At 37.0% G+C, this 23,866-nt stretch overlaps 1 protein-coding gene across 1 annotated transcript in view; it reads right to left on the bottom strand.

Annotated features, from left to right (window-relative positions):
• The window catches only part of gna11b (guanine nucleotide binding protein (G protein), alpha 11b (Gq class)), a 101,486-nt gene that overhangs the window by 24,454 nt on the left and 53,166 nt on the right, over positions 1-23,866 (bottom strand). Inside the window, 3 exon segments of the mRNA XM_056445669.1 lie at positions 443-571; positions 8,571-8,725; positions 13,737-13,921. Coding sequence (XP_056301644.1) covers positions 443-571; positions 8,571-8,725; positions 13,737-13,921 — 469 coding nt within the window.

The raw sequence follows: 23,866 nt of genomic DNA on the forward strand, positions 1-23,866 counted from the left end.
TATGTTGTCTTCTGTTAAATACAAAAGAAGATATTTTGAAGAAAGCTGGAAACCTGTAACCATTGACCTCCATAGTAGCAAAAACAAACAGCATTGAAGTCAGTGGTTACAGGTTTCAAGCCATTTTCAAAATATCTTCTTTTGTGTTCAACAGAATAAAGAAACACAAAAGTTTGAAACAAGTTAAGAGTAAATGAGAGTAAAATTGGAGTACGGACCCTTTAAATCCGTGCCTGAACTAAAAAACTGCAACAAAGATATCTATGACTGATGTGTGACTAGATCTTTATAGGTCGCACACTAGAAAGTCATCTGTGGCTCTTGAAAATATTAATAACTCTCCAGTTCTCAATGTTAACCTACATTCAGTGAGAAGGGAAGAAAAAAATGAGTTCCTAAATATCAAACGAAGGCAGATGAATAATTGCCCTGCGTCCTCTACCTGAAAATGATGCTTTGAAGGTCGAATGGGTATTCAATGATCCCCGTGGTCGGGATTCGAACCCTCAGAACATCCTGTTGGGTGGGAAGGTACGAAGATTCGGCAATACGATCCAGATCAGACAGATAACTGAGAAAAAGAGAGAGAGAGGAAAATAAAACATCATTAACCCCTTTACTTCACTTGCCTGTGGTTTGGTAAAGGATGCTTCCCCAGTCAGCAGATCTCAGAGGATATTCATTATGTTGTCTTGTAAGACGATCTAAAAAAACATAGCGACTAAATAGGGAAGACTGATGATTTGTTGGACTGGTCAAATGATGGTAGACTTTCTTTTATTTCCAGAATATCTCAGATAAAACACATGATTGAAGCAATATACCTAATTATTAGCCCTCCTGAATTATTAGCCCCCCTGTATATTGTTTTCTGTTTAACGGAGAAGATTTTTTCAACACATTTCTAAACATAATAGTTTTAATAACTCATTTCTAATAACTGATTTATTTTATCTTTGCCATGATGACAGAACATAATATTTGACAAGATATTTTTGGCAACCAGAGGACTTCTAGAGGTTTCCATAATCCTGGACCAGGCTGTATCATGAGCAGATGCTGTGGTGGTCATGGAGCGTGAGACTGATTCCTGAAAGACCCCAGCGACAGACGAGTCTATGCATTGATCCTGTGGGCCAGCCTGAACAAGACTGGTGACCTACTCATACTCGCAGTTCTCCACGATGGACGTCCAGCATTCTCCAGCGCCTAGACTGCAGCTCTGCACAAGTAGTTTGGCCAGAGGAGAAATGGTCGTGCCCAACTGAGAAGGTTTCTCTCAAGGTTTATTCCTTCACTTTCGTCAATTGGTGAAGTGTGTTTCTCGCCACTGTTGCCACTGGCTTGCTTGGTTTGGGACTTGTGGAGCTGCGCATCGATGGATTTGCTCTTCAGTGTTTGGACTTGCAGCAGTGAATATTAAGCCACACTGAACTGAACTAAACTGAACTTCAACTCTGAAAACTAAACTAACACTGTTTACATTTACTATAATCTTCTATGTTAAGCTGCTTTAACACAAATTACATTTTAAACGAGCTATAGAAATAAACATAAAATATTTTTCAAGACGCTAGTATTCAGGCAAGTTAAGGTAAACAGGCAAGTCACTGTATAACAAGGGTTTGTTCTATAGACAATTGAAAACAAATATTGATTAAGTGGGCTAATAATATTGATCTTCTAAAATGGTTTAAGGAATTAAAATCTCCTTTCATTCTAGCCGAAATAAAACAAGACTTACTCCAGAAGTAAAATATAATAGGAAATACTGTAAATCATTTTTTGCTCTATTAAACATAATTTGGGAAATATTTGAAAAAGAAAATTAACAGGAGGGTGAATAATTTTGACTTCAACTGTTTATGTGTTGATACATGACTTTAGTGCGTACATGACAATAGCAGAGCTCTGAAAGAAAGAATGTTAATATTGCCCAAAAAGAGATATTTTTATGTAATAAATATCCAATACACCTTTTAAAAGAGAGCTGTTGTGAGATGGGATCATTTTTTTAAACGACTAATTAAATATGTGCTAAATATGTGCAGAAAAACTACATTACCCATAATGCAATGTTATTAATTAACATAAAAATTCAGCCGATCAGAGAGTTGCAGTGAGCAAAGTACACCAAGAGAGTCCGTCCACTCCTATGAAGCATGGCGAATGACATAATCCATGAATCCATGAATATTTCAGGCATTTTTAATTGCTTTCATTTGCAATGCTTTCTGGGATTGTAGTTCTTTCCCTCATGAATTTTTCCCTCTTGTATTTTTGTCTGATTATCATGTACTTATTTGCTACAAATAAGAAAAACTACATTACCCATAATGCAATGTTATTAATTAACATAAAAATTCAGCCGATCAGAGAGTTGCAGTGAGCAAAGTACACCAAGAGAGTCCGTCCACTCCTATGAAGCATGGCGAATGACATAATCCATGAATCCATGAATATTTCTGGCAGTTTTAATTGCTTTCATTTGCAATGCTTTCTGGGATTGTAGTTCTTTCCCTCTTGAATTTTTGTCTGATTATCATGTACTTATTTGCTACAAATTAAAGTTTGTAACATTGTGATCGCCTTCATGGCTTGCAGGATTGGTTCATGACTAACAGCACTTTTAATGAAGAGGTTTTTGTTTAAATCCCAATTGGAAAAAATACTTCTATAATATCTAGCACTGCTGAAACAGTGCTCAGGGACTAATGACCTCTTATTGTCTTATTTAAATGACTAATAGACAATAAAAGATGATAAATTATTATTTTGAAGAAAGCACATTCTGCATAAAGAGAATTAAAAAGACTATTAAATTTATTGCATTGCAACATTATTTCCATAATAATTAAACACTGTAAAATTAAAAATATCTAATTTATTAATTCAGAAAATGCCACAATTTCAAAAATGAATACTTTGAATGTGATTTAGAAACATGCATCAATTTGCACCAGTCAGTTTTTACCATGATTAAACAAAAATATATCCACCAAAACAGAAAATAACCAAACAAATAAATCAGCAAAAATGTTTTTGTAGAAACTCCCATCTATCGTTTCATATATAGTAGGGCTGCGCAATATGTATTGCAACATTATCGCGATGACAGTATGCAATATACACACCGCATACATGTGATAAATGACATTTATTTTATGCATTGGTTGATCTCATCTAAATTTGACCAATCAGATGGGGCCTTACTATCTTTATACCCACCTTCCCAAGTAATTGTTGTTCTGCTACAGTGGCCCAAAGGTAAAATAAATAAATAAACATGTAAATCTGCTGAGGTTTTCACTCATTCACAGTGTTTTAAAGACTAATTGTTTGCACCTTGCAGGTGGCACGGTGGCTCAGTGGTTAGCACTGTCGCCTCACAGCAAGGTGTGGTCGCTGGTTCGAGTCCCAGTTGGACCAGTTGACATTTCTGTGTAGGGATGGGTATTGTTAAGGTTTTAACGGTATTACTATGATTATTGATACCACTTATCGGTTGGGTACTTTAATGGTTCTCTATTCTGTACTTTTCGTAGTTTTTATGTTTTATGAAAAAAAAATATATATTGAACATAAATAAAACACTCTGTTTTATTATTACGTTTTAAATGTAAAATAAAACGAATAATTTTAAAACCAATAAATATTTTTTTCCTGAAAATTCAACATGTTTGTCTTTTTTGGCAGTCTCTTGGATCTTTCTTGGTTTATTGTGCTGCCTGTAGTTGAAAATACCCTCTATGAGCTGCAAAACAGTTAAAAGAAATAATATTTATGATTTTTCATTAACACATTCACATAAATGAGTTAACGGTGTTCTGGGAGTTAACAGTGTTTTTAATACAGTTTTGGAGCATCTTGCAATGTAAAGATAGGTCTTTTTTATGATTTCTTAATAAGCATAGTTCATTATTAGCTATATATATATATTTGTAAATACAGCTGATGTTAAAGCATTTTTAATGTTTAAGATTTATTTAGGCCAGAAAATCTGTTTTTATTGTAACCGAGTGTGTGTGTTTAACTATTATTATACTAATTTAGGTGATTGACTGCTGGCATAACGTAGTGGATGTTGTAACGATCTCGTTAGTAGCTAGGCAGTCAGCACCTATTATTACTTTTCATTGCAGTTAACACACTTTTGAAGGATATTTTCACTTAGCCAGATTGCTTCTGCTTATACAAGAAAACAACTTGTTGCATTTGTTGCAACAGGCATTGTGGCTGTCCATTCGGGAAATACAACTCGTTTGGTTCACTCCGCAAGTTTACGAGCTGTGTGTGTGCGCACGAGTCTGTCGCGAGTCTTCTCTGAGTGCAAGCGCACAGCCGAGAACTGTGAAGGTTTTTATACTTGACACGCTCACCGGAAACGTTAGAATTTCTCATGTGAGCTTGCCAACTGTGCAGACGAATATCAAATATGGCAAATTAGAAGAGGTAGGTCAGTTAAATTATGCTACTGTAAGCAATGTTTACTCAGCAATATTTCTCCAGTACCGATAGCAGAACCGTTAACGTCAGAGCTTATCGATACTTCGGTCTTTTATGATATAGCAACGATACCGATAAAGTACCGAATTTTAGTACCTATCCCTATTTCTGTGTGGAGTTTGCATGTTCTTCCTGTGTTGGCGTGGGTTTCCTCCTGATGCTCGCTTTCCCCCACAGTCCAAACACATTGGGTGAATGTTAAAGTGTCTATAGTGTATGAGTGTGAGAATGTGAGAGTGTATGGGTGTTTCCCAGTACTGGGTTGCGGCAGGAAGGGCATCCGCTGTGTAAATCATATGCTGGATAAGTTGGCGCTGTGGCGACCCCTGATTAATAAAGGGACTAAGCTGAAGAAAATAAATGAACGAATGTTTGTACCTCGACAGAGATTTTTTGTCTAAATTAGAACAAATTAAATCTGAATAATATTTATTTTAATATCATTAAATAACTAAATTATTTAGGCAATTAAAAATAGGACTTTATGAAGGAAAATTATATATATATATCATAACAAATATCATTATCGCAGTACTCAACAACATTGCATATTTTTCCAGTCTCTGGTGACAGAAATGCAGTCAAATGGTTCACTTAAATCAGGGGTGTTTAAACTCGGTCCTGGAGGGCCGGTGTCCTGGAGGGTTTAGCTCCAACCCGAATCAAACACACCTGAACCAGCTAATCCAGCTCTTACTAGATATACTAGAAACTTTCTGGCAGGTGTGTTAAAGCAAGTTGGAGCTAAACTCAGCAGGACACCAGCCCTCCAGGACTGAGTTTGGACACCCCTGACTTAAATGAATCTCTTTTTTTCCATTATTGACTAAATATTCCATTATTGACTTGATTTTGTAGACAAAACATTAGTTGAATGCTCTAGTTTACCACTTTTTCCTGACTCGTAGCCACCAAAAGATGTACTTTTATTGCCTATTAGGTTACGTTTGTGTAAATGTGTCAAATCTACAGCACTGATGTGACCTGCGTTTCCTCAACACACCAGCAGGGGGCGTGATTCACAAGATTCACATGATGCCAATGATTCTTGAACAGACTCCAGGCTTCATACATCTGTGTGTATTAATGTGGTGAAAAACGCACTGCCTCCATATTTTATTGGGCCAGTAAAAGAAATAGGACAAGACTGACTGCCGCCAAACTGTTCATTTAGATCATCAGAGAAACGCGGACGCAAACCCATTCAGAAAAAGAGATGTGAAACAGACAGACACACACACACACACGCACGCACACACACGCACGCACACACACACACAAACATTCTCTGAGAGCTGAATTGATTTTTGTGTTCTGCACAAGCTGGATGTTGTTATTTTAAAGCAGAAATTGATTGTTTTATTCGACTCCTTTTTCCAGACTTAATAAAATCTTAGATATTTGTGAGCATTAAAAGAATGGTCCAAATATAAATCAGTGACTCACTCTTCTGTCATTTCACATCTACATGACTCTTTTTCTCTTTTAGGGTAGAACTGAAAATATTAGTTTAAAGAAATTTCATTTTTACCCATGCTATTACACTGGAGAAAAAATGTAAAATAATAATAACAATAATTATAATAATAATGATGATTTATAAATAAATAAATAAAATCATAAAAACAGTCTATATGACTCCTGTGTATTATATTGAAAATCTTATGAAGTCGTTTCGACATTGAACTTCACTTAAAATGATCATTAGAGTTCATTAGAGTTTATGAGATAAATCAAACTGAATCGCATGATGCTAAATGACTCTTTCATTACGTTTTAGTTTGTGGACAATAATTTGTGAGCTGAATCGAAATAATATTATTCAAAATATTTGTGAGTTAATCATTGCATCTAACTATTCAACTTTAGGATTAACTAAGATTTGTCTCTGAGTGTGCAGCATTCATTCATGAGAAAGACTTCGTTCAAACCAATCAGCGCTCTATTGATGTATGCGGTGCAACTTCATTAATATGCATGATAGCTTTGAAGACCTGTTAAAGTGTTCAGACGGTAGAGAGACGCCACCTTGTGTTGCCAAAACAAGTGGAAGAACAACAATTTGGAGACACGAGTCGTCAGTGTTGCGTTTATTAATGTGCTGCAACTTAGGTTTTGTTTTCATTTGCCCGCTATTAGAGCGCAGATGGACTCAAGTGTGGATTACAGGTGCACGCAACACGCCACAGAAATACGTTTGTAAGGAACTTTTTTTTTTAATTTCCATTTCCAGAGAGCTTTTCGCATCTGGAAATGGTGAAATTCCGATTTGCTGCTCGTCTGCTTTTAAAATTGACACGGCCCCAGTTGGTGTTGATTGTCCTGTCTCTACAGATTTGGTAAGGAAGTGATCAGGGGTCTTTGTTTGTTTATTCAGATGGCAAAGTTAGTTAGCATCGTCAGCATTACTCTTTCAGTGTTTAAAGACAGACCTTAGTCAAAATGATTTAGTTACTAAGTTTACAGTATGTTAATATCACGATCCATGCTCTCTGAATGTAAACCCCGCAAATCAAACTATTACCGTCGTGTAGGATTTTCGCTGCATTTAGTGAAAGGATAGTCTATACACACAGGGCTTTCTGACGCTACCTACCGAGTGCATCCAAGTTACAGAGAAATGCAGAGGTTTTTGTCCAGCAGTTCCTCGTAGCCAATATCTCGTTTGTCAGGGGGGGCACACATAAAATGTTCCAGAATTAAAGTCCACAAATTAATAATTTGTCCAATAATTCGACTACTGTCTTTCTCCCATGCGTCTGTGTTCAGCTCGTCCCCAAACAGAAACTCCCACTTTTATCCAAAACCTTCCCTCTTTCCCTCCCTCGACACTCCCACCTAAACAGAGCTAGACACACCCACTTTCCTAACCTTTTTCCAAATGAAAGGTGTGAAAACACCCTGCTGAAACAGGGGGGTTTCATGGCCCTTTAAAAACGTGATGCGTGCTTCTTCCTTTTAAATGCGATTTAAATGCGTTTCTGAACTCTGCCGTTTGTCTTTGCTATGGCCACCATCAGCTGTTCCAACACACGCGGCGCTGTCAATTTTCTAAATAGTTTAATTTTTGCCACTGTGTGGATTAATACAGAATGTGTCTCATTGTTATTACTTTAGATAGGTTTAATAGTTTTTTTATAAGCTGCATTGTTTTATTGTTTTGTTGCAGTGTATCTCTTTGTCTCATGCTGAACGCAGTCGACCAACCACAACAGACTGGGTCATCAGACCAATCAATCACCACATATTAGCTTCGCGCTAACAAATTAATCGCTAAACGAATCATATGAGAGTCGCTGGGATAATTAGATAAAAATAAATGCATTTTATAAGACAATGAAAGCGTTTTTTGATCTTGTAAGCCTGTTGTTGGAGACCCCCAAAATCAAAATATGACCTTTTATAATACAAAATATGGGCTCATTAAAGTCACAGGCTACAAAACAGCTTCATTGTGATCAGACACCAAAATGGGCAGATTCTATATTATATAATAAATAATCTGATGGATATTTTAAGATGATATTTTTCAGACACATTCTGGAGACACCAAAGCTTTATCTTACATCTTGTAAAGGAGTAAAATAGGTGCCCTTTAAGTAAAGTCTACAGATAATTTTTTTACAGTGTTGATTAAAATGAATTCTGTGAGTTCAAAGGCTTTCCGGCCATTTTGATGACTTATTTTTGTCCTCAGAATGGTCAGTTATTTCCTTATCTATTTATTTCCTCAGATAGAAACTGACAAAACCCGAAAGTGTGTGAATCACATGTGAATGAGCAAACAATGACAGAATTCCAGATGAACAAGTATTTTTTCAATGGAATAACAAACACCAATTAATCATTTACAATATGACCAGGAACACTTATGTAGAAACGTTGGCTTCCTGTTGACTTACAGATACAGCATGACCGGTGTGAATGAATGAGTTGCCGGATCGCATTGTGGTCTTACACAACAGCGCATATGCAACTGTTAAGAGGACATGACACTGTTTAAACGGGGATTGTGAATGATCATCATTTATTCAATGCAGGGATGATGACAGATGTATACTTACTATTTGGTGGAGTCTGACAGCTGGTACTCTCGGCGTCTGTCGTAGGCCTCTTGAATGCCTGGATCAGACCACAGCATCTTTACGGCATTGATGTAGGGGTGGTCAAAGGACATCACCTTCTCGATGTCTACCTCCTTCACTAGCATAGCATTGGCCTGCAGTCCAGATAAGATGAACAGTTTAGACAAAAGCAGAACATGCTGATAATCTGCAGTAGTGTAATATGGCAGATGACAAATCTATGAATATTAAAAAACGCTTCATGTAAAAAAAATCAGACGCCCTAGTTTTTTTTGCAATTTTGCAATCGCTGAATCCAACGCAAAATCAACAAAGTGTCTCAAATTTTTGCAATCCGGCAAAATTCTCCCAAAAAAGATAAATAATCTCATAAAACGTCCAATTCTAAACCATATAATAAAATTTATTTATTTCATTTTGCAATTAATTGTTTTACATGACTTATAGATGACTGTGGATTACATGACTGCATCCACAGCACACGTGATGTATTTAAGTGTCTCTCAAAAAATGACGTCTCACCTGCGCCCTCACAATCTTAACATTAAATGGAAGTGGGGGGAGTTGTTCTGCAGCCTGTGAAGTCGATGCAAAGACGCGATTAGACATCCTATGGCGCAAATCAAATTAATAACATGGTGCGAATTGGCCGTTTTGTGCGATTGACATGCTTCAGACTGCAGAAGAAAGTGGGAGCAAACATCTAACAAACGGACCAATGGAACAGACAGAAAAGCCAGTAAACACGTCTCTGAATCTAAATAACCTACAGTGCTTTAAAATCATAAAACAGGAAGAGCTAGACAAAATTATAAATAGCTCTAAATCAGCTACGTGTATATTGGACCCAATTCCAACAAAGTTACTGAAAGAATTGCTACCTGTTATAGGAGAACCTCTTCTTAACATTATCAACTCTTCTTTATCTTTAGGCCACGTTCCAAATCCTTACAAGTTAGCTGTTATTAAACCTATTATTAAGAAACCACAACTGGACCCCAGCAACTTAGCTAATTATAGGCCTATTTCAAACCTTCCATTTATATCTAAAATACTAGAAAAAGTTGTTTCTGCTCAATTATGCTCCTTTCTGCAGACCAACAATGTTTTTGAAGTGTTTCAGTCAGGTTTCAGAGCTCATCACAGTACAGAAACTGCATTAGTGAAAATAACCAACGATTTACTCTTAGCTGCTGACCAAGGGTGCATCTCGCTATTAGTTCTACTCGATCTTAGTGCGGCATTTGACACCATTGACCATGGTATCCTTATTAATCGCCTAAAGTCTACAGGTGTCCAGGGACATGCCCTACAATGGTTTAAGTCATACTTATCTGACCGTTACCAGTTTGTGAATATTAATGGACAGCCTTCACAAATCAGCCCAGTAAAATACGGGGTGCCTCAAGGATCAGTTTTAGGCCCTTTGCTGTTTACAATATACATGCTACCCCTGGGAGACATTATTAGAAGACATGGGATCAGCTTTCACTGCTATGCAGATGATACTCAATTATATATTTCAACTAAACCTGACGAGACGTCTATTCTGTCCAAGCTAACTGAGTGTATTAAAGATGTTAAAGACTGGATGACCAACAATTATCTTCTCTTAAACTCGGACAAAACAGAATTATTACTTATTGGGCCAAAATCCTGTACACAGCAGATCTCACAACTCGACCTACAATTAGAGGGATACAAAGTTAGCGTTAGCTCTACTATAAAAGATCTGGGTGTCATATTAGACAGTAATTTAACTTTTAAAAATCATATATCCCATGTCACAAAAACTGCTTTCTTTCATCTGAGAAATATTGCTAAGTTACGAAGTATGCTATCCATCTCAGATGCAGAAAAGCTAGTCCATGCTTTTATGACTTCTAGGCTGGACTACTGTAATGCACTGTTTGCTGGCTGCCCAGCATCCTCTATTAACAAACTTCAATTAGTACAAAATGCAGCTGCCAGAGTTCTTACCAGGTCTATAAAATTTGTTCACATCACCCCAATTTTATCCTCCTTACACTGGCTGCCTGTTAAATTTCGTATTGAATTTAAAATATTGCTTCTTACCTACAAAGCTTTAAATAATCTAGCTCCTGTTTATCTAACCAACCTTCTGTCTCACTACAATCCAACTCGCTCTTTAAGGTCTCAAAACTCAGGGCTTCTGGTAGTACCTAGAATAGCAAAGTCGAGTAAAGGAGGTCGAGCCTTCTCATTTATAGCTCCTAAACTCTGGAATAGCCTTCCTGATAACGTCCGAGGCTCAGACACACTCTCCCAATTCAAAACTAGATTAAAGACCTATCTGTTCAGTAAAGCATACACTTAGTGCACCACTTGGGGGCTTCCACACAGGTTATGCATCTTGTTGATATACACTGTGAACATCAGCTACGCTAATTATTTTTTTTATTCTCCATTTCCACCTGGGGATACTCTTCCCGAGGCCCTCAGACTATACAGAGCCACTGATTCGATCCAAGACCAACGACGAGATGATCCCAAGGTTTTTATATCCTGGACCTGGCCAAATCCTGAGCAGCTACTGTGATGGTCATGGAGGAGTGGAGAACATGAGACTGATTCCTGTGACGCTCCAGAAACAGACGAGTCTTCGCTGAGGCCAGCTTCCAGCCTCCGCCACTGAGACTACAGCTCTGCACAAGACGTTTGGCCAGCGGAGAAATTAAAATGGTCGTGCCCAAGTGAGCCTGGTTTCTCTCAAGGTTTTTTTTTCTTCACTTCCACCTTTAGTGAAGTTTTTTTTTCCCTCTCCGCTGTCGCCACTGGCTTGCATGTTTCGGGATCTGTAGAGCTGCGCATCGTTGGATTTGCTCTTCAGTGTTTGGACTCTCAGTAGTGATTATTAAACCACACTGAACTGAGCTAAACTGAACTGAACTTAAACACTACAAACTGAACTACACTGTTCCTATTTACTATGACCTTTTATGTGAAGCTGCTTTGACACAATCTACATTGTATAAGCGCTATACAAATAAAGGTGAATTGAATTGAAAAAGCAAGCAGCCAGGTTCATACTCGATGCTTCCGCTAGTTCGCGTGAGTGCGCATGATGAATGTGACATCATCACGATGTTTACAGAGGTTCACTTTTGGCCCGTTTCCACTGAGTGGTACGGTACGCTTTTATGACCCTTTCCACTGTCAAAAAGCGTACCGAACCGCACCATACCCCTTTTTCGGCAGGGTACCAAACAGGAGAAAGGGAACCAAAAGGTGGAGCTACACGCGCAGCTGAATGCTGATTGGTTACAAAGACACGTTGCGAGCTCGTACAGCTAGCCAGAATAAAAACAAAGGAACCGCCATGTTTTAAATAAACAGCCGACACATCACACTGTAATACTATATGCATATAATAGCTGGCCATGGATGACCCGAGCTCAAACAAACCTTGTCGTCGTCTTGATGAACAGCCACAAAGCCAAGATAAATAAAATCTGCCATGTCCTGTTGTTGTTTTACGAGCCCGTCTAAATATGCGAGCGGTTTTCGCTTTCTCCAGGGAGCTCTCGATCATGTTTATATTGATAGTAACAAACTTCTTGAGCTGATGATAATAATGTAGGCATGATTATTGAAGTGTCTTCGACATCTGATCTTTTCAAAAAAAGAAAAGGACAAACGCGTAAAAAAAAACAAAGGACAAGCCCGACAAAACACTGAAGCAAATTGTTTCAGCAACCTGAATCATGAACAAACTGCCATGTTTATCATCGCCTTTTGGACTTTTATGAACTCGGAATGACAGAATTACTCTCTAACAGAGGTTACATGTGCTGGTGAAGATTACAGATACTGATGAGAGGTTGCCTCGGCTGGGTCAGTTGGTGTTTCTGTGTAGAGTTTGCATGCTCGTCCCGTGTTCATGCGGATTATCCTCCAGGTGCTCCGGTTTCTCCCACTAGTCCAAAGACATGTGGTACAGGTGAATTGGGTAAGCTAAATTGTCCGTTTGTATGTGTGTCAATGAGTGTGAATGGATGTTTCCCATTGATGGGTTGCGGTTAAAGGGCATCCGCCGTGTAAAAACTTGTTGGATAAGTTGGCGGTTCATTCCGCTGTGGCGACCCCAGGGACTAAGCTGAAAGGAAAATTAATGAATGAATGATGAGAGGTTTACACTGACTGTGGGCTATATTGTGTGTTGTTTTTGAACTCAAATAAGGACTAAATGTCTGTTGTGTGTAGTTTTTCTGTAATTGGTAACATATCGGAGACTGTAAGGGGCTGTATGTGTTCATATATGTTGCATTTATTTATTTATTTTATATAATTACAGACGTTACAGTAGGCTATTTCGCACTGATCATTGATCTGCAGTTCTAATCAAATCCTGTTCATAGAAAAGTTAGTAATAAACATTTATACAGAAGTATTTATGTGTATGAAGCATCTGTTTTGTGAGAAGCGCTTCTCATATGATATGTGAACGACAGTGGAAACAGGCCATTTGGGTGCGCGTGACATGATTCAAGTAACTCAAGTGAACAGTTCCCACAGCGCGAACGTATAAATCAGCCTTTACAATGTTGGAGACCTGGTTCAAGGATGACGGCCGCTGGACGTGACTGTATTGAAAAACATTATTTGTGCTTTACATGTATGACTCGTAGCCTAATATGATGTGCGTCAAATTGATAAATTATTCCGGTCATGCGAAAAATCATCAGATTCCGAACCTAGGTCGGTCGATCGGTGCGGACTGGCCTCGAGTCTCACTCAGCTGCTTGGGCAGGTGTGACGTAACCACGGTAGGTAACATGACACCAGCAGCTTCTGTTTAGACGTGGCAGACTTTGAACTCCAATTTTTAAAAAAAAAATGGTTACGTCACACCCGCAATATCGAGGCCAGCCTGGGTTGCCAGGTGTGTGCAAAGCACTTGATTTGCAGTTCAAATGGAATCCTGCCTCCAACTTTAAATGAGACTTTCACTCTCACGCTCCATCATGCTAACATCACATCTCACGAGACACACCTTTACATCTTTACCTTTATTCTCGATTTAAATCTCCATTTGACACGAGATCTCGTTACACGCCTACAGAACTTTGTAACCTTTCAGAACTTAGTAACACAGAAAACATTGCAAAGATGGATCGCTCTCACCTTATTCTGTTCATACTTGTAGCCAATCTTCAGGGTCTCGGTGGCACGGATCATGGCCTGCATGGAGGTGAAGATGTTCTGGTACACCAGCTTGGTAAAGCCACGCTTGTCTTCATCTGTGTATCCAGCGCCGTGGATGATGCGCATCTGTTTGATGAACGTACTCTTGCCGCTCTCGCCCGTTCCTAAAACAGAGAGAGAAGATTCAGAGGTCAAAATCTAGAACAAGAACACGGGTACATTTATTCACAGTCATCTCATTCGGACGTGCCGGCTGGTCACAATGCGGAAGCAAATCAGGACACTCGGAAATGATTTAATTAAGCCTTTCAATTGAGGGAAAAGAGCCACTTCTAATTAATGAGAGCAAATATGTGCTGCTGGTCCTCACAATAACATTTCAGACCAAAAATACAGCATGGCTCACTTCAGTGCAAGTCTGTGAGATTTATTTTGCCTGTTGAACACTGACCAAAACCAATGAATAATGAATGTAAATAAAAAAAAAATGAAATGAAATTGGAGAACTAAAGATATAATATTTTTTTTTATTAAAATGTCCTAAAAACACTAAAACAGTCAGAGCCCTATCATACACCCGGCGCAATAAGGGGCATGACATGTATGGCACAATTTGTTGCTAGTTTCAGACCAGCACAACAGTAATTTTCATGTTTTGCGCTAAATTGTTTAAATAGCAAATCCATTTGCACCACTTTTGACTCGTGTGTGTGCTCGTCTAAAAAGGAGGTATGTTAAGGCGCATTGACTACGTTTATATGTACATCAGTAATCAAATTATTTGTCTAATCTAAGATTTACAAGATAATTATTTGCCTTAATCTAAGATTTACATGCGTTTACATGAGTTGCTTTTTGAATGTTCCTTACATGATCCCGTTTTACATGTTATAGCACATAATTCGATTAACGTCATTGCGTCACCGCGATATCCACATTTCCTCCGGAGTTTTATGTAATTTCAGGTGTTTTATTTTTAATTTGTCTACTTTAACTGCAGTTTGGCACTTTCACGTTCATTCAGGAACATTTCATGCATGCACCCCTGACAAATGAGATACTCGATTCAACTATGAACTGCTGGAAGAGTGTTGTTTTAATGGAATTTGATACCGCATGCTGAATGGAGGAAAAAAACCTCTGCATTTTGCGATGCAGGTGTCTGTAGTCTTCACTGACTCGGTAGGTGCAAAGAAAAGTGTCAGCCGCGCGTGCGTGCATGAGTGTGTCTGGACTATCCTGTCGCAAAACACGGCGATAAGTCCAAAATGACAGTAGTAGTTTTATTGCAGTATTTATATGTCTGTACTGCACTTTAATAATGCGACTAAAATTGGCATCTTCCACATGTCTTAATTTGATTTCTCTTTAGTTAAATTAATCAAAAACCGCTGTTTACATGGTAGACTCTTAATTGGAGTATTGTCTTAATCGCATTTAAAATCTAATTATTGGTGTCCATGTAAACGTACTCATTGTTGGTGCATCGCTATTTTTAGAGGAACTGAAATAGACTGTGTCATTGACTGACTAAAAGCAGGTCTTAAGTCCAGCACAGAGCACGTTAGTTGTGAGCCTATGCAGGTTCAAACACTAACACATTGCTTAATACATACAAGATGTACAGCAATACACAAATATCTTTACAGATAAATACAATAGAAAAACCACTACCTCCATACCTCATCTTGGGGGATTTTTTTCAGTTTATTCATGACAATTTTGCATTTGTATAATGATATTATTAGTAGTATTATTTATTATATGCATATTTATATTTAATCTAATAAAATCAAGCTTAGATTTGTCCACCTGTCAGGGTTTTGGAGACGTATGTACAAACAGTACGTGAACAGTATGTGTGTTTGGATATAACTCTTGGATATTTGTTTGGTGTTTGGATACAACTCTCACCCTTAGTTATTATTGTTCATTTATTAGTTTGTTGAATATTAGAACTGAATCTAGAAATGGTTTTGAAACTAATATTTGCGCTTAAACAAAATGAAATATGTAGGCTAATGGATGTCTTCAGTGGACACGGTTTCCTTCCTCCACAAAAGTAAAGGAGTAAAATAAAGCGTAAAAGTAAAGCAAGGAGAAAGTAAAGAGGCCAAATGGAGGAGGCTCATTCTTTATCCTCGTGCTGCAGATGGTCTGTTCAACGGTTTTTTCGCTAGTAAAGCTTTCAGTTTTTCCACTAACAAAGTCCGCCATGTAAATAGCAAATGCGCCATGGCGTGACACAACTGACTCTTAAAGGGAATGGGAGATGAGACCCTGATTGGTTTATGCTCAAAACACACCCATAACTCATTAAGAGAATAAGCACAACCCTGTTAGACCATGCGCCAGGATGCAGAGCGTATTTTTTCTTCCTTAAAATAGCAAAAGTGAATTCGGTCACACCCTTAATACTTTTGCACCATGCGCTTTAGACTTTGCGCCTAGATCATTAGAGCCCTCAGTGTTTGCTAAATTTGCTGCTGTCACGCTCATCTCTCATGAGCAATTAATTATTTTGTTTCTCTTGTTTCCTTCACAGCTTTCAGCCTTACGTTTTCTAAACTATCATGATTAAAAAGTTGAATACTTTAGCTCATTCATCAACACAATTTCTGCAGGAGTCCTGTAGGATGATGGAGACCATAACTTCTATAGTGCCACACTCAAGACATCAAAATACAGCTTTGTTTGTTGTGAATACATGCCCCCTAGGGGTAAAAATTACATACTGTGCCTTTCATGAAAGTAAAATCAACTGTTACAGTGTATGGTTTAGTAGATTAGATCAAACTAAAGGCTCCTATTTAAATAAGCATAAAGAAACCATTTAGTAGGCTAGTTTTAAAAAGTAATGCTCAACTGTTGTTGACAAATGCTCAATGCTGTTGGCTGATGAATTTGCACAAGGTTTGTCTTTAAGTATATTATTAAAAAAAAGACACCTAAAAGAAACAAAAACTGAATTTCAACTAAAGGAGGTCTTTAAAAGATTTATTATGATATATTAATAAAAAATAGATATATAGCAGGGCATTTCATGCAATAGAGTTAAAAATACCATTGAAAAGACCTTATTTTACATCTCATTTCTCCACTACTCAACCAAAATATAATCCGATTTAAAGATTTGAAATGTTAAACTTTTAAGAGTTTAAATGTTTGAAAGTGAAGCTTGTATTTTTATCTCTTCCACTTCATATCATTTAAACATTAACTAATACCAGCAAACCAAGGATGTACAGTCAAAGTCAGGTGCAATAAAACTTTAATAAATCTCAGGGGGTTTAACATTGCAAGGCGTTTTCATTTAAAGTCTAAATAATGTTTGGTGTCTGTGTAGCTTAGTATACAGCTTCAAAAGAGTTTGCATGATCTCTCGCACATGTGAACTTGGCCACACACGACCCTCAAACTAAGACCAAGATTAAAGTCAACACAAAATGATGCTTTAATTCTCCTACACTTCCCAAATGTAGAGTATTTAATGAGAAAAAGTGGTGGGATTTGGGCAGGAAGTCTTTTAAAATGGCATGAGTCAATTACACTACCCCTATAAGACATGAGACTTGCATAAAGGGAAGTCAATTTTGATTTCAAGTTGACTAACTTCAAGTTGACTCATCTACACTTAAGGTTTGTTATTAGGTGCATATTCACCTATTTTATGCTCAGATTGCGCTATTGCATAAAGACATGCTTAAATGATACCAAATGCACATACATTTTTAATATGTGCATAAAAATGTATGTGCACAACCGAGTAGGATAAACTTTATCCGATTTAAAAAATGTGCATAAACTAAGATGAAAACATATTTACCGAATAAATTCCAGCATGCCTATCAAAACAAATATAAATAAATAAAATAACATGATTGTGATTTTTTTAAATATGCCAACAATGGCCTTGATGGAAAGCATTAATAGACAAACCAAAGGACAACCACATTGTAAAGCATCTCAAATGCTGTTTTGCTCATTCTAAAACCCCTCAGCTAAAGTAGCCATCTCAGAGGTTCAGTATTATTACCTCCACAACTATCTTGAATGTCTGTGCTCAAAAGATGGTCTCAAGCCTCTAAAAGCCAACTTGTATTTACAGTGCTTCATCTTCTGAGGTGCGAGTTATATATTTATTATATAATTATATTTTATTTATTTTTGATATTTGGCACTAGTTTATAGGGAAGTGATGATTTTGTTCTCCTCGACTCATAAAATGGAAATGATGCTTTATTCTGAAATGTTTCATGCAATATTTTAGTTTTGCGTTCAAGTTTAATTTGCATCTTAGGATGGAAATATAGCTGCTGGCATCAATGGTTCGTCAAAAAAAATGTTCAATATGGCAAATTACTATAATTTCCATATTTCGATTTAAAAAAAAATGTTGACTGTCAATTTTTGGTATACCTATCATATTTCTGCTAAAAAATTTAGCATAAAGCAACTAGGCATGAGCCGGTGTTAGATTCTGATGGCATGATAACCTTGGATAAAAATATCACAGTTTCACGGTATTGTGATTACTGTTGTAAAATGCTCTACTGTTCTGTTCTTTTTAAATGTCTGGGTAAAAAACGAAAACTTTTTTCCCCTTTGAAAACACTATATTTTATTTTTTGAAAGATTTATAATATTTTGGAGCAGTAAACATTTCAGGCTAAAGAATTCAAATGAATCACTGACTTCTGCTGTCTTTTTGCTTTGTTCTGCTGTTTGTTTGAAAAACACTGATTTCTTTACAATTTAAAACGGCATCTTTAGATATTTTTTCTGCTGCAGATACTGTTGTTCTAAAAACAACAAAAAAAGTAAATAAAAAATCTTACATACCTTAGGAAGGGTATTACAGAAAATTTCGGTGGTTTTAAAACTTTGACCACGATAAGTGTGGTTCATTTATAAACTAATTTCGAGAGGATCACGTGCTTATGATCAACACGACTGGCTCCCCATTAGCTCCATAATCTGACCCATTAGATGATTACGGAAGCATTATAAATAACCAGAGTTTTTCACTCCAGTTATCTTCGTCTTGAAGCTTCCCCCCTTCCACCCCTACTTCCTCCCCTTTTTTCCGATAGGGCGACACGGTGGCCCAGTGGCTAGCACTGTTGCCTCACAGCAAGAACACCGCTGGTCCAACCTCCTATCGGGCTGGTTGGTGTTTCTGTGCGGAGTTTACATGTTCTCCCCGTGTTCGCGTGGGTTTCCCCCAGGTCCCCCGGTTTCCTCCCATCGTCCAAAAACATAAACATTAGCCAATCGACTAAACCAAATTATCACCGAAAACAACACTAGTTTACACTTCTCACGCGGCGACAAGCAAGGGAGTCCTCGAGACCTTCCTGAGCTCGAACTCCGCTCTTGCCCTTCTAACGGGAGGGAGCTCTGGGCTCGAGGATATTACGAGCTCAGGGCTCTCTCCCAGGACAGCATGCCAAATACGCTTTATTAATTATCAGCTAAGTGTGAACTCTTGAAACCTTGAAAACGGTTATTGTCCCATGCATAAAAGCAACATGCCCTCAAACTAAGGCTGCACGATTTGGAGAAAGGATATCTAATTGTGATTTATCTGATCAAAACTTGTGATTTAAAATTTACCACAATTTCATAAAAGAGCTACAGGTTTTATGTGGTGGTTTTAACAGCACCAATGAAAGACCAAGCATAATCACAAAGTACGCTACACTGTTACTGTTGGCATGACAAATGAAGAAAATAACTACAGTATTTTAAAGTCAACAGAGTATATGCACTGCTAACGTTTTTCCCCTATCGATAAACTTTCGGTGAACGGTTAATGTGAGTTTATTTCAATTTTGCACACTTCCATTGTGGGCTGCACGATAATAAATAAAAGAAATTGATATTTCGATATTTTATTTTTCTATGATATTGCTATATTGAATATATAATTTCACCAAATGAAATGAATGGTCTATTTGGAAAGAATTCTGAATTTTCAATACATTGGGATGATTTTGTAAGGGAGTGCATCTACATAAAATATAATAAACCAATCACAAACATTGAGAAATATAGTAGAGCAACAGTGCTGTGAAAACTAAATATGATTTTCTGGAACATACATTGCACATACATATGCAATTAATGTATTTCCTATGCTTAAATATTCTTTTAACTGAATTAAATTATAAAAACACACATACATAAAAAAATGTTTTGGTAAAATGGTTAAACCTTGTAAAACCTTCACAAATCATGAGTGTTTTCCAAAGTGTTTTTTAAATTCTGGTCAATAATGATACTGATCTGACATTGCAGTTCCAGCGATGTGACTATGTATGCACACATTGCTATATCGATGCTGAAATGATATATTGTGCAGCCCTAGTTCCTAGTTCCCATTGATGTTGTAATGTAATTAAAATATAATCAGTTAAACAGACTTAAGCATTCATTTAGCTGTTCATCAAGTGTAAAACGATATGAAAAGCCATTTACACACAAGCGCAGTCAGTAGCAGAAATTTCACTGAAAATACTGGAGTAAAATAGATTACCATACTTTAAAGACATGGTGCAGAAAAATGCAAGGTAATGCAGTGCATCTTGTACAATCTGAGATCCACTTTATATCATATATCAATCAGCCAGTGAAGATCACTGATTTTTAAAGAAAACAGATGTTAAATGCGGCAATATTGTAATGGTATATAGCTCACCAGAAGCTATATTTAACTGGGTTACTGACAATTAAAAGTCGTTCTACCTATACACTATTAGAATCATATATAAAATCTTATATATAAAACCAGGATGAGGATAACGTGCTTACAAACTGCCAGAACTTTCAAAAACTATATGCTTGTACAATATTTTGATAGCGCATTTGAGAAAGAAAAAAAATAAATAAAATAATAATAATTATAATTTGCACCCTTCCAAATGGCGATTTTGGTTTAAAAACGATTAATCGTAGAGGACTATCTCAAACCATCCACAACAAAATGATTTAAACATGTTTCAGTTTAACTTTTCAGTATTTCTTATAACAAGCAATGGAAATATGAACCTTCAGAGACACTGACAATATCAAAAGATGCAGTTTTAGTTTTTACCACTCACTACAACCTCGCCTCTGACTTCCTGTCTTCTACACACAATTAAAAGCGGTTTCTCCTTCTCTCTCTTGTTACATAACACTCCTGTGGTGCTGCTTCTCGGCTCAGCTGAGTGAGGATTTCAAAGGAAGGCTGCGTTTTCAGAATGAGAGCTGTCCTTCATCCCCTCTGTAACTGCAGGAAGTGAACCGATCAGCGAAGGGGCACGAGCATATCTGTACAAATAAAGCCAGATCCTACTCAGTTTTTGGAAAAATCTGGAGGCTCCGAGGAATGCAAATGTAGTGCTGCAGTTAAAGTAGCTTTGAGAAATTTCAGAGCTACATGAAGCACAATCTACTTGATTTTTTTCTGTCATTTTAATAGTCCGACTAACATCACTGATGATGGTTTGCAAACAGGTTTCCCAAATATTTCATCCATCTACATTGTATTTTGACAATTCAGACTTTCCACAACATCATAGCAACATTCCAATGCAAATCTGAAATATCTTTCTTCTGCTTTATGAAGAATAACATGAGATTTAGCATCTTTGTACACTCATTTTCATTTTACACTGTATAAATTCTGTATTTTGCTTCTTCAAATGAAACTTGCTAGCCATCTGCTAAGTTATAATATTCTTCATTTCTACTTAATGGAGCATTTCATCGTATAAAAAGTAAACATTTTCTTCCAACAAAAAGCCTGGATTTACAGTGGAGGGTCAATGCATTACAAGAGAAATTCATATTTTCTTAGTCTAAAAATGTTTACTTGCATAATCTAGAAGATTTGACTGCACTCAGCATTTTAAATGTTTTTAAACACCCTGTTTAAATAGCTTAAAAACTGTTTCTTAATAATTTAAAAGGGTAAAAAAAAATAAGTGTTTTTCCTTGATTTTTTTGTTTGTGTTGAACATCATAGAAGATAATGTTAGTGAAGATGCAAGGATTGTAAATTTCCTGGGCTGATTTTGTAAGCTGATCCTCTGATATAGATTTTCACAGATTCCAACTTTCTAAGAACTAAACTACCTAAAGTCTTGTCGTCGATCCCAGTTGTTATAGCAACAAATAATAACTCGACTTCTAGTTGATCATTTGGAAAAGTGACAGAAGGTTGATTTTTCTGTTGAATCATCTGTTGAACTGCATCCCAATCATCACAAATACTGCAGAAGACCTATTGGAACCGACATGGACCCAAGATTCTCATAGAAATCAGTCAAGTTTGATGAAGGAAAAATCATGGTTTGGGGTGACATTCAGTATGGGGGCGTGTGAGAGCTCTGCAGAGTGGATGGCAACATCAACAGCCTGAGGTATCAAGACATTTGTGCTGCCCATTACATTACAAACCACAGGAGAGGGCAAATTCTCCAGCAGGATAGCGCTCCTCCTCATACTTCAGCCTCCACATTAAAGTTCTTGAAACCAAAAAAGGTCAAGATTCTCCAGGATTGGCCAACCCAGTCACCAGACATGAACATTATTGAGCATGTCTGGGGTGAGATGGAGGAGTCATTGAAGATGAATCTAAATAATCTTGATGAACTCTGGGAGTCCTAAAAGAACGCTTTCTTTGCCATTCCAGATGACTTTATTAATCAGTGATTTGAGTCATTGCAGAGATGTATGGATGCAGTCCTCCAAGCTCATGGGAGTCAGACACAATATTCATTCTTTTTCCACTGCAGCATGACTTTATATTCTATACTGGACATTATTTCTGTTAAGTGACAAGACTTTTGTCCCAGCAAAGTCAGACCTTACTATCCTAATTAAATCATTAAAAATCAAGGCATGATCATATTTTATTTTGGTGAAATAAGTGTAATCTAGAGGACTTCTCTGATACCAATTGATCATGTTGATGTCAAGTTATTTGTTGTTCCTAAAATTTGGATAGGCCACAAGACTTTTGTTCGGTAATTTAAATATACTTTTCTTTCTTTTTTTCTTTCAAAAAATAATTAAACTTTAGTTTACCCAAAATTGCATTAACAGCACTAATGAAACATTATCTTTTATCTTAAAAGTCAAAACATAAATATATTTTTATCATATTTTGTTATAAAATATTTTGTTATAACAGCCATATGCAATTTTGTACAATCGAACCATAAAAATGTTGCTCAACTTTGTTAATAAATATAGTGGGTTGGTTAATTAATGTTTTCTTTGGTACCATGAACAGTGGTATTGATACCAAATACTGAAATTTTGGCACCGTAACAACCCTACTATACTTACTCTCCCTCAAATGGTCACACATCTGTTTGAGTTTCTTTATTTGTTGAACACAAAGGACGACTTCTTAAGAAATTCTGATGAATATGGAAGTTTTCAGCTTTCTTCAAAATACTTTCTTTGTGTTCAACTGTATAAAGAAACAAGGTTTGGGACAAGTGAAGGGAGAGTAAATGATGCCAGAATTTTTATTTTTGGGTGAATTATACCTTTAAGCTAAACTCCATTAACACTGCTCATCAAAAACATACATGTCAATTATAACCATCACCCAGCTGAGATAACCACTAAACTGCAGAAATAAAAAAATAAAAAAAGTTGTCCCTTTTTTTGGTGGATTGAGGCTAATGAGATCATCATTAAACACGCTGATCATGCAGCAAGTCAAAAACGGAAACACATTAAGACGTGATGCATTAGACAACTGAAGTGGCAACACCCGAGGTTTAACTGAGATGAAGAAAGTCGACACTGCTTTTCCGAAGCAAAAAGTAGAGTTCAGTTCAAGCTAGTTTTAATGGGTCAGTGCTGATTATGTTATGACAGAACTTTATCCCCGGAGAGTCAATGTGCTTCATATCAAACAGGTCAAGCAGTGTTTCCTTCCCATGCTAAACAGATGCAAATCCAACAGCATCAAAAATACAGTATCTGTGCATCAATCAAACCTCACACGCAACTAGGGCTGCGCAATATATATCGTTTTAGCATGGATATCGCAAATGTGTGAATCCGCAATAGTCAAATCGCTAGTCAGGATTATAGTTGACCAT

This window comes from Danio aesculapii, chromosome 2 (genome assembly GCF_903798145.1).
Source record: "Danio aesculapii chromosome 2, fDanAes4.1, whole genome shotgun sequence".
NCBI lineage: Eukaryota > Metazoa > Chordata > Actinopteri > Cypriniformes > Danionidae > Danio > Danio aesculapii.